This window comes from Falco punctatus, assembly GCF_963210335.1.
Source record: "Falco punctatus genome assembly, chromosome: 5".
NCBI classification, from domain to species: Eukaryota; Metazoa; Chordata; class Aves; order Falconiformes; family Falconidae; genus Falco; species Falco punctatus.
In genome coordinates this window covers 7439057-7449782 of record NC_137584.1, presented here as the reverse complement: position 1 = coordinate 7449782, position 10726 = coordinate 7439057, and the positions used below count along the sequence as shown (strand labels likewise).

The following is a 10726-nucleotide window of genomic DNA, read 5'->3' as shown; positions in this document are numbered from 1 at the left end:
TTTTATATATAAATATATATAATAAATTCTAGGAGCAGAGCATGGATGCCTTGTTTTAAAGGGCTCTGTGGTTATGTGACTTTCTCAAAGGTTGGAGGACACAAGGAAAGCATTTTTACTGTGATTTGGTAGGCTCCATCTGGAAGCGTATCAAGGAATCATCAGACTAAGTACCTCAATGTTATGCCAGCTATTACAACAGTTTCAAACATGGAAAGAGAAATGATACAGCTGTCTTCCGGATGGAGAGAAGGGTCCAAGTTCTACTCTGGTTTTTGCTTTTAAAGAAGGGGTTTCACTTGTGTCACTCAGGTGCTCTGATGTACATGAGCTACATTGTTATATATAAATACAGTGTGGAACCTGTCAGTTTTGCTTGTAAAACAGACATAAGGAAAAAGGTCTAACGTGAGTCAGTTTGATAGTGCGTTTAGTTTTGATAACTGAAGTTTGGTGTGCATCATCATGCAGGCCAAACCCTCTAAAGATACAAACAAACAAACAAAAAAAAAATTTTTTTTTTCAAACGCCAGTGCTTCTGCCCGGGGCAGCCCTGGCCGATGCTGGGGGGTGTGCGCTGCTCGGGCGGGGCTGGCTCCGTGCCCGCTGCCACCGGCGCGGCTGCCCCCACGCCCGCTCCCGGGGGACGCGGCAGGAGGCGCGGGCCCCGCTCGCCGCCGCTCTTCCCTGGCAGCGCAGGTGGCAGCGGCCGGCTGTGCCCGCCGGGATAACGCTGGAGCACCGTGCCTGGCGCTGGGACACCTGCAGGTAAACCCGGCCCTAGTGCCAGGGAAGACAGCTCCCCGGGGAGGCCAGGCGCGGTGCGCGGCGCGCTCTCCTCAACGCCCGCCCCCGCACCGCGCCGGGACCCCCAGGCCCCGAGGTGTGCCAGCAGGGATGCCTAGTCCCGGGGGGTTCCACCGAGACCCCCCCGCCAGGCGACGCGGCCGGGCCGCTAGCCGTAGGCCGGCAACGGTAGGCCCCTACCGCACCGCGCCCCGGCCCGGGCCCGCCCCCGCCCGCCGCCGCGCCTGCGCCCTGTGCCGGAGCGCTCCGCCCGCCCGCCGGGGCGCAGGCCGCGGCCCGGGCCGGCAGGATGCTGAACGTGCCGCCGCAGGCCTTCCCCGCGCCCGGCTCCCAGCAGCGGGTGGCTGCGGGCGGCCGCGCCAAGGTAGGGCCGGCTCGGCCGCCGCCGCGGGGTCCGGGCCTTCCCCGGCGCCGCGGCTCGCAGCGCGGCGGGGCTGCCGGTGGCTGCGGCGTGGGGGGTGTGGAGAGCGCGGGTGAGGCCGGGGCCCCGGCCCGCGGGGGTCAGCGTTTTCGCCGCTTCTTTCCGGCCGGCTGCGTGGCCTGGCTTGCTGTCGGCCGAGCTGCCGCGGCTTGCCGGCGGTTCCCGGCCGCGGCTGGGGCAGGGGCAAGGGTGCTTCTGGCCGCTTCCTTCGGAAGGTCCCAGGCTCCAGCACCGCGGAGGGGCCGCGGCGGCTGCGGCAGGGCCGCCGGGCGAGGGGCTGACTCCGCTGCGTCGCTCAAAAATGCTTCGTGCTTCTCCTTTTAGGTGGTGGCGGTGGCGCTTCCTGCGCTGCCCTCCTGGGCTGTCTCGGGTTCCTCCTGCGCAGGGACGGAGACTTTCAGCCTGAAAATTGTTGCATGCAGTTTTTGTTTTACGTGTTGGGGTTTCGTCTTTGGAGTCGTTTGGGGGGCATTTGGTGTCTGCAGACCTCACTTGGAAAGCAAAGGCCTACTTAGGCTAAAGTGGCATCACACAATATGGTTCGATGTGCTCTTTAGATGTCTTGCTTCTGGTTTTGCTGCGATTTTGTAGGACTGCGATTCTTTAACCCTCTTCCCTGGTGTTAGAGTTTGGGTCACAGGGATGATTCCCAGCCTGTGGTGATGTTGAAAAGAAAGGTACTAGACACCCTGAAGATCTCGCTTTGGCTATGGCTAATACATCCCTGGTAAGCTGGAAGTCGTCAGTCCCAGCTTTCTCTGGATGAGATTTCCAGTTGCTGTAGGGCTTGCAGAAAGTCTTTATGGGTGCTGTGAAGGTGAACTTCCCTACCTTGTCCTATCTGGCCACGATTTTCAAATCTCTCTTCTGTGTTGCTTGCAGGTTTCTAGGCTGTATCTCAAATGACGCTGACAAAAACTCTTTACCACCACAGGAGCACTTGGTATCTGCAGTTTGCTTTGGGAAGAGTCATCTAAATGTTTGTTGATGTTCAATTTTACTCTTGTCTGGGTTACTAGATAGGACGCTTCCTTAAGCACCCTTACTGCTGAGTAAAGCTCCCAAATATCAGCAAAGAATACAGGTTGTGTTATTTCTTCTTTTTTCTGAGACCTTCTAGGGAGCTTGGAGAAGTGTATTGAATCGCTCTTTTCTTCCTTTAGTGTTTAATAATGTTTGCACATTTGTTATTTTTCAGGTACCTTTAAAACCAGGAAGGAGTCTTATGGATTGGATTCGACTAACTAAAAGTGGGAAGGACTTGACTGGTTTAAAAGGGAGGCTCATTGAAGTGACCGAAGATGAGCTTGCTAAACACAACAAAAAGGAGGACTGCTGGATATGTATAAGAGGTTGGTTGCTGTGATATTGCTTCTAGCCTCACTTCTGTCTTCTGTACTGAAAGGAGAAGCAACAAAAACCTACCAACAACAAAACCCACATGCCAGAACAAACTATGCGCCTTCTGTGTTTAGGGCAGGTGTAATATAACTGGACACAACTTTGTTCTTAAAGATTTTGTCACCAATATTTTTTTCTACTTTCAAGCCTTTCTTAAGAAGTCTTCCAAGTGGGCGTATTTTACTCATGTTATTATTTCTATATGCAGATGTAAAGTAGAAGATTGTAGGTGATGCCTCAGATAACAAGGGCTTAGCAAGAATAAGGCATTAAAAATGTTGAACGTACTTACACTCCTCAGTCTTGGAGAGTTTATTATCCTTAGCAGTTGACCATTTTTAGTGATTGCTGTAAAGCTTCCAGAGACACAAAAATATTAAAAATGTTACTTAACCTGTAGAATGGTCTTTGGGAAATAGGTGTGCAAGCCCACATATTGCTTCATAAAACTGAGGCAAGTGGCAGTGGCTGCATAGAACAGTTGTAATCCTGATCTAGCATAAAAAATATCTGTGGTAACTAGCTATTCTATGTATGGTATTAATGAAACTTCAGCTCAGTAGTTGGAAGTATCATATATTATAAGTTTACAATGTGTGAGAGGTGGTTTGGAGCAGTAGCCATGGCTAGAAGGGTATTTGCAGTGCTGAAAATGAAGTTTGTTGTTGTCCTGCAGAAAGCAGTAAAATATTCGCTCTCTAGTTTGATCATTCAGAAGCTAAAATACATTAATATTGCCTTAAATTTGCTGTGAGGTAACGTCACTTCTATGAAGCAGACTAAGAAGATCAGAGGAGCTATTGTGACACTTCTCTAGGAAGAGTGGTTCGTTTAGTGGCAACTGATCTGTTAAGGAGCAGCATTAATATTTGACGTAATGTCATCTCTGAACTCCAGCAAAAGAAAGTTAAGAATTTCTCTGTGAGGGCGACTGCGTTTTTATTGGGTGTTGAAGGGGATGAGAGTGAAAGTAAGGGTAAAATGTTATTCAGTACTGGCTTTTGAAGAAAATAATAGGATTGTTAATGCTCTGTGTGCTGCTTTTGCACATGCTAGCAAAACTATAGTGGAAGGAAAGCTAAAGCAAGCTTTTTACTGTGGAGGTCTGTTCTTTTCTCTCTCTCAAAAAGGGACATTACTACTGCAGACAGAATCACTGCTTAAAAATGTTTCTGTTTTGCTTTTAATCTCTTATTCCCCCTTGACTGCATCTCTGAGGTTGGTTTTTACAAGAATTCCATCATGCTGTGTCTGTATCTGTCTTTACATTTTTCCATCTCTTTCCTTTTTTCTTGGACTACTGATGGAAAAAAACCAGCATAACTGAGAATACTGTTAGAGTATCTGTAGACCTGATATGTGGACAGGCAGTAAAATAACACCACTGTGGAAAAACTAAATGAGGTCTCTGTGTTGGTAGTTAGACTGTGTCACTATAAGAAAGAGCAGAAATTGGTGAGAGGAGTGTGAAGTAAAGGAGGAACAAAAGCAAACTTTGTTCAAAAGCCCAGTATGATGATCACCAATGTTGTCATAGGCCACGAATTTATATATAAAGTGGGCTGTCAAGGGAGTTTAAAAGAGTGTGAAGGGTATATAAATGAAATTACTCTTGCCTCTGCAAGTTTGATGGTAAATTGAACATATGACTAATATTTTAGGAGGTCCTAACTGTAGATAATTGTATTTTACTGTGTGCAGTTATCAGTGCTGCACACAAGATGGCATAGTGAATGCATCCATCAGATGATCAGGTCAGTAAGATATGCAAAGATCCTTCCTTTGTTGTCTGGGATGGTTGTTCTGACCAGCTAGGATTGTCCCAGGTATGTCTCACCCCCCACCTCCCCGCCCCACCCCGGCTCAGTGCTGAATGCCTACCTCTCCTTGTGAAGTAATTAACGTACACTTAATGTGTTAGAAGCTGCTTATGAAAACACTGGCCCATTTCCACTTGTGGTAGCTTCTTATTTTGATAATGTTATATATCTTTAAATGTTGTGCTAGGTAGGTCTGCAGTAGTCCTGTTAAATTTGTTTATAGCTGCATTCTCCAGGCTCTAATTGCTCTGGTTGCATAGCAACAATAATTAGACTTTATCAATTTCAGACCTGTTAAGAATCATTGTTTTATCTCCCTGGAAATACTAAGAGTAGTACTTATGTAGAAAGAACGCTGAGCCCTTTTACTGGGACAAATTTGGTACCAGCATTGTGAACCTCTAACGAGCATAGGCTATATAAAGTCTTTTATATTGCTGAATCTGAAGTACGGAAGGTTTTTTTGCTTGTGGCAGCAGTTTTTCCTTATGGGAGACAGTTCATTCCCATAGGCATTTTATTCTGTAGGTGATGGGTGGTAACTTAGTTAAAGAGAGACTGAAAACAATTCTGTGCACTAACTGGCTCAATTTTTTGTTTCCTTTTAAACCAGTCTCTGGTTCTTTTAACCTCCTAGCTAGGGTACATCGTGTTTGTCTTCAGGCTTGAAGTTTTAACCTCTTAACCCTGTAGGTTTCCTCAGATGTTCGCTGGGACAAGTGGCATGGCATTGTAGGATTGGCATCTCCATGTGATGTGTCTTGTGCTCTATACAATTGTATAACTTACGTTTCTGGTTTTCTGAAGTCATACTGTTTGTTTCAATGATACCTACTGTTTGCCATTGCACCGTTTAATATAAGCCAAACTTTCTGATGGTTTTGGAGATAGGGGCAGTTGTAGTGGTTATATAAATGCCGCTCATATGTTTTTATATTTAATTTTCTACAGGATTTGTATATAATGTCACACCGTACATGGAATATCATCCGGGTGGTGAGGATGAACTAATGAAGGCAGCAGGAACTGATGGTACAGATCTCTTTGACCAGGTGAGAACAGCTAGCTATGAACGACACTTGCTTACTGAAAGGCATTTTGAAAAATGTATGTTTTCTGATTATTTTTAGAGCATTCCAGTGGAAACAGTCATTTGAACTTTTCCAGGTCTAAGGAAAGGCAATGAGTTACTTTTTAGAATGGCATGTGCTGGAAGAGGCATGTGGTTTAAACTTTGTACCAAAAGACAATAATGAAAATTTCCCTTTGTGTTGTTGTAATGATGCTTCAATTGAACTATTTTACTATTTTTTTAGCAGAAAAAGCTAGCAACAACTTGAGATACTGCCCTCTTAATAAATTACTGTAAGGACTAATTGCTGCCATTTGAGAGGCATTTTCTTCTCAGAACTTTCACTTTTTGAAAAGTGCTTGTAGTAGTAACTTGGCCGCTGCGTTATTGGTGAACAAAGTACTAAGAAAAAATGCTGGAGCTGCCGTTAACTGGTTGTCAACAAATCGTAACATGATGATTGGTCTTTCCTTGGTTTACCATTTTTTCTAAACATTTTGAAAAGACTCGAAAAGTAAAGGGTCTGCTTTCTGTAAGGAATCACTTGCAAGCCTAGTGCTGCAAAAGATGATACACTGAGTTGGTGGTTTTTAGCAAGAGACATTGCTTTAGTCTCCTTGGCTCATCTGAGAAATGGAGAAAGAGCAGAAAAGAAACCTCCTCTGTTTCTGAAAGGAAATCTGTTACTTCTTTACAGTTTGTGGATCATAGTATGTTATGCCTTTAATCGCAAAAAATGTTTTTAACAAGGTAAATAAAGATGTGGTGAAGTTTTAGCTTTAAGTTTGTCTTTGGTTAATCCTTTCACAAATGGAGTGCTGGATTTGGGCATAATTCTCTGGTTTCAAGGAATTTGGGGTTTCTCTCCTGAAAGTTTATCCAGTATCAAGTTCTGGCCTGGAATTCTGTGGCTGCATCATTGTATATTGTACTCTGAAACAGGAGTCTTGACATCAGGAGTATTTGGGGAAGCCCATCAAGTTGGTAATAAGTTCAGATACATACTTGCTCCATTTTATTCTGTTTTTTGTTTGTTTTGTCATGGGAATGGAAAGCAGTGTTCAGATCTTTAAAATACTCTTGTTCACATGCCTTTCCTGTTCTGGAGACATTTCTGTTGTTATCCCCTCTGCTTTAGCACTCTGTGTCTGTTGGATATTGATCTCTTTAAGAGTTTGGTACGTTGTTAGTGTTTGTCAAATTTCTGGGAAAATTAACTGTCATTCAAAATTTCTTCATTTCTTTGTTATCTCTGTTGAGGAAACTACAACTTGTGGATGGGATTCTTTATCTCCTATCCTTGGATTGTCCAGTTTAAGCTTTTTATTTTAAAATCTCTAGATAGCATTCAAATTTGTTGTGCAGCACTTTGATTCCTTTTCTCTTCTTGTGATGTTATCGTGGATGCCCTATCAGAATTGGCTTTTCTGCTATCCATTTTCTCTGCAAGTTTTCCAGTTCTGATCTGTAAAGCTGTTGCTTTTTTCATCACTTTGTTTGACTTTCGATAATAGAAAATTTCCAAATAATTCACTAATACTAAGACAGAAACAGAAATATGCCATCTTGGTAGGACGTGTTTGTGTGTCTAAACCACTGTTCTTTTATCTTTGTTTCCTTTATCCTTTATCCCTTCAGTTGCATCTAAACAAGACTAATTACCCTTGTGGTAAAGACAAGGTCTTTATTCTGCTAATTGTGTAGCACACGTCATAAAAATGCTTTTCTGAAATATTTTCCGTAGCTCAAGGTTATGATGTTCAGATACTGCAAAGCATAGAGTGAATAAATAAAACTATTATCACTTTTTCACTTAATTACATGCCATCTGGAATAGAAGTAAAAATGAGTACTGAACAATGTAACAACGACTGTTTAAAAAAAAATCTGCTAAATTAATTACATTAGCCACTGTACAAAAATGAACTTTTCTGTTGTAGTTCATAGGACAACACAGTAAGAATTACAGGTTTTGTGAAAACATATTTTGTTAATATAGGTTCATCGTTGGGTCAATTATGAATCGATGCTGAAGGAATGTCTTGTTGGGAGAATGGCTGTCAAGTCTGTTGCTGCTCCAAAAGGTGAGGTTTTTAAGAATGAAAAAAATTCTATTATGCTTTACTCCAAAGTTATCTGGAAATTATGAGAAATCCTAAATTATCCTATTTATGAGGAGAGTCTCTGTTCTTGCATAGAGATGAAGGCTGTTGCATATATTCAGTCTTTTTACAGGAGACACCTGAAGATGAAACTATTTTATGCATTAAGACTTGTATAAGTAATGTACTGCTACATTTCTTTTGTTCTTAGTCATCAGAAAACAGACACGTCTGTGTTATGCGTGTATATATATCTATAAATAAATTTATTCTTTTTCCCCCAAGATACCTCTTTCTTCTTCTGATCCCAGGGGACAAACTGTCGTAGGCAGCTCTCAGATCTTGAAATAAAAGTCAGTATTTTCAGTCTGGTGATTTCAGCACCAGACATGGGTTTGGCAGGTCGCATATGTGTTAAGCTATTTGAATACATTTTATGAACAGTTATCCTTTCTGAACACTTTGTTGGGTCCATTAGTTTGAATTTACTTAGAGAAAATTTTGCTGATACAAGACTCCTCCCAGTCAGAATAGCAAGAGACGTAGTATATTGTCTTAAAATACCGGCAGTAGTTTCCAGAGACTTTAACCTTCGGTATTTGTTTTGGTTTGTAGGACACAGCAAAAATTTCCTATACCTAGGAAGCAGATGCTGTTACTGAATATTGACCCTTAGCAAAACTGCATTGAAAAAATGAAAGAATTAATGGCTGCAACTATTATTCTCAAATTCTGTGGCATCCTTTAGTTCACAAATTCAGCCACGTCTTGTATCTTTTCAGCTTCTGACAAGGTGCACTGCGTGCTTGCTTAGTGCTTAGATCACATTGCCTAACAGTTGAGTTTGGCCTATACATGAAGGGGAATAGTATTTTACACCTCCGTGTTGCTAGGTAGCTAATTCCAGTATGGAGCTTTTAAGGTAAATGCTGCAAAGTATGAAGAAACCTTGACAGCGTAACTGCTTCATGGAGTTGAGGTATTACAGATAAGTTACAGCTACTCTGTCAGCTGAGTTAGCAATTTAAAAGTAACCCTGACTTTTGCTGATTTCTTTAATCTAACTTTTCTGCAACTGGAGGGAATTTTTGTGACAGCCAGTCAGTAAAAAATTTGCCCCTGCCAGCTATGACAGTCCATTTTCTGCTGTTCACTTTTTCTGCTTCTCTCTATTAAAGGACTGTTCTGTCTATCTTACTGTATTAATATTTGCAGGATAAAGTTTGTCAGCTTTATAAAACCAGTTCTGTTGCCTTTGTGTCTTTTAGCCATTTCAGGCTTGGAAAAAATGTAATTTCATTAATTAAGCACCAAACCGATGGGACTGGATTTGCTGAAATTCTTCACTGTAGAGTTGTTAGTTTACTTTGATTCTTGATAGGTTTATGTATCCTCCTTTTCTGAATTATCCAAAAATGTGATTGACTTCACTGTCAGCCAGCCATAATTCTAGTCTTCCATCGTTCCAGAAGACCATATTAAGCAAAGTTTGCATTTGAAAAATAGAAGAAGAAAATACTAAGTTAAGGTGCATGGTTTTAAATACAGGATTAAATGGGCCCATAAGTATAGAGGAAAGACAGGACTTCAAATTATGGAATACATGGGTTTCTCTTTGTGGCAGAGGGTGAGTGTTTGGCAGTAGGGCAAGCATCAGTCCTTGATGCTACAGGCTCAGTCAGGGCAGGTAAGGCAGATGTAGGTTTGTTGGGGCATTGCTGGAAGATTTGTGGTTGTTTATCTTAGCTTTTGTTTCCTGTGTTCTGGTACAATTATTTGCTTACTGAACTGTTTAAGGAATCTGAAGCTTGTACTTGCATGCTCTAGGGTGTGTGTTTTTTTTTTTAGAAAGAAGAGTCTTTTGAAAACACTGGTGATAGTTAATGTTTTGTCATCTTGTCTTTTGGAAATGCTGCTTGATGGCATGGTGTTCACTAATGGGAAATTCTGAAGTGTCCCTTCAGTGGTGTTACAGTGGAGCTGTGTGTTGAAAAATGTGTAGTGTTTGTACTTGCTGAGAAGGCCAGTGCTGTAACTGCAGCAGTACCCAGGCATGTAAGAGATGGTTTCCGTATCTCCCTCAACAAACCTGTACAGCATTAAACTGCTTGCCTTCCTGTCGGGGTACACAGCTGTGAACACTAGTACAGGCACTAGTTTGCCATCTACCATCTTTTAATACTGGTAATGTTTCTCATAGACACGTGTTAGTATATGTCCTGTGTTACCTCAGTGGTAACATAACTTAGGAGTCAGAACACATGCTGTACAACTGTTAATTCAGTGAGATTAGACTGAGAGCTATGGTGTCATCTGAGGAAGAGAGGTAGGGCTGTGTCTTGAAAATGCCTCAAGCTGTCCTTAAAATTGCAATGCCAATTTCAGCGTGTGAGCTAAAGTGTAGTGAAATGAGAGTAGCCTTTTGAACACAAAAAATTGCCTGTAATAAGAAACAAATTTTTGTGAATGACTTGCCTATCCTGGCAGAAAGCTTGAAGTGGTGTGAATTGGTGGCAATACTGTCTGCTTGGTGCTTTGTTCCGGTAGCCTTTCTTCAGTTCTCTCACAACGGCATTTTTCCCCTCTAACACTGGCTGCTGTGATGTATAGCACTAGGAGGGATTTAGAACAGGGGAAAAACATTCACGTTTTGGTTTTCATAAAAGGGAGCAGGAAGAACAAACTGGTCTCTCTCACTTCCCCAAACCTGGCTCTCATAAAAGAGAGTATAAAATGGGCCTTCATATTGAGACATTCTGAGATGTGCAATGTAGAGAAGTCAGAAAGGGGCCTGGGTGCATCCAGAGGACTGGTTTTCCCTCAGATTTGCTATGAGCAGAAGTATTTGTGGCTGAGAGGTGCAGTGCCTTTCCCCTCGAGTTGAGCATGTTACATATGAATCCACGCTAGGTAATTCACCTGCTTGGTCTTTATCTTTGTTTTTTTCCTGGTAGTATTTGTTTGTGTGGAATACTTGCAGCTTACTGTAGATTTAAGGAAAAACTCAAGACAATAACTTGTCAAAATAAAATCATTTGACAGAAGGAGCTTATAGAAAGATTTTCTTTTTCCTGGGTTTCTGCCAAGGAGTGGGTTTAGACTT

The 10726-nt window shown here is 42.4% G+C and overlaps 1 protein-coding gene across 3 annotated transcripts in view; it reads left to right on the top strand.

Moving 5' to 3' along the window:
- Positions 1 to 10: 10 nt before the first annotated feature.
- The window catches only part of LOC308064672 (cytochrome b5 reductase 4-like), a 45221-nt gene continuing 34505 nt past the window's right edge, over positions 11 to 10726 (top strand). The window contains exons 1-4 of one of the 3 annotated variants that reach the window (XM_080389482.1): positions 11 to 768; positions 2427 to 2580; positions 5401 to 5501; positions 7521 to 7605. In XM_080389482.1, the coding sequence (XP_080245608.1) occupies positions 466 to 768; positions 2427 to 2580; positions 5401 to 5501; positions 7521 to 7605 (643 nt within the window). In that variant the 5' untranslated portion in view covers positions 11 to 465. Of the gene's footprint in view, positions 769 to 1027; positions 1172 to 2426; positions 2581 to 5400; positions 5502 to 7520; positions 7606 to 10726 lie in introns of those variants that run through there. The other 2 variants (XM_080389481.1, XM_080389483.1) reach the window with 2 other exon arrangements.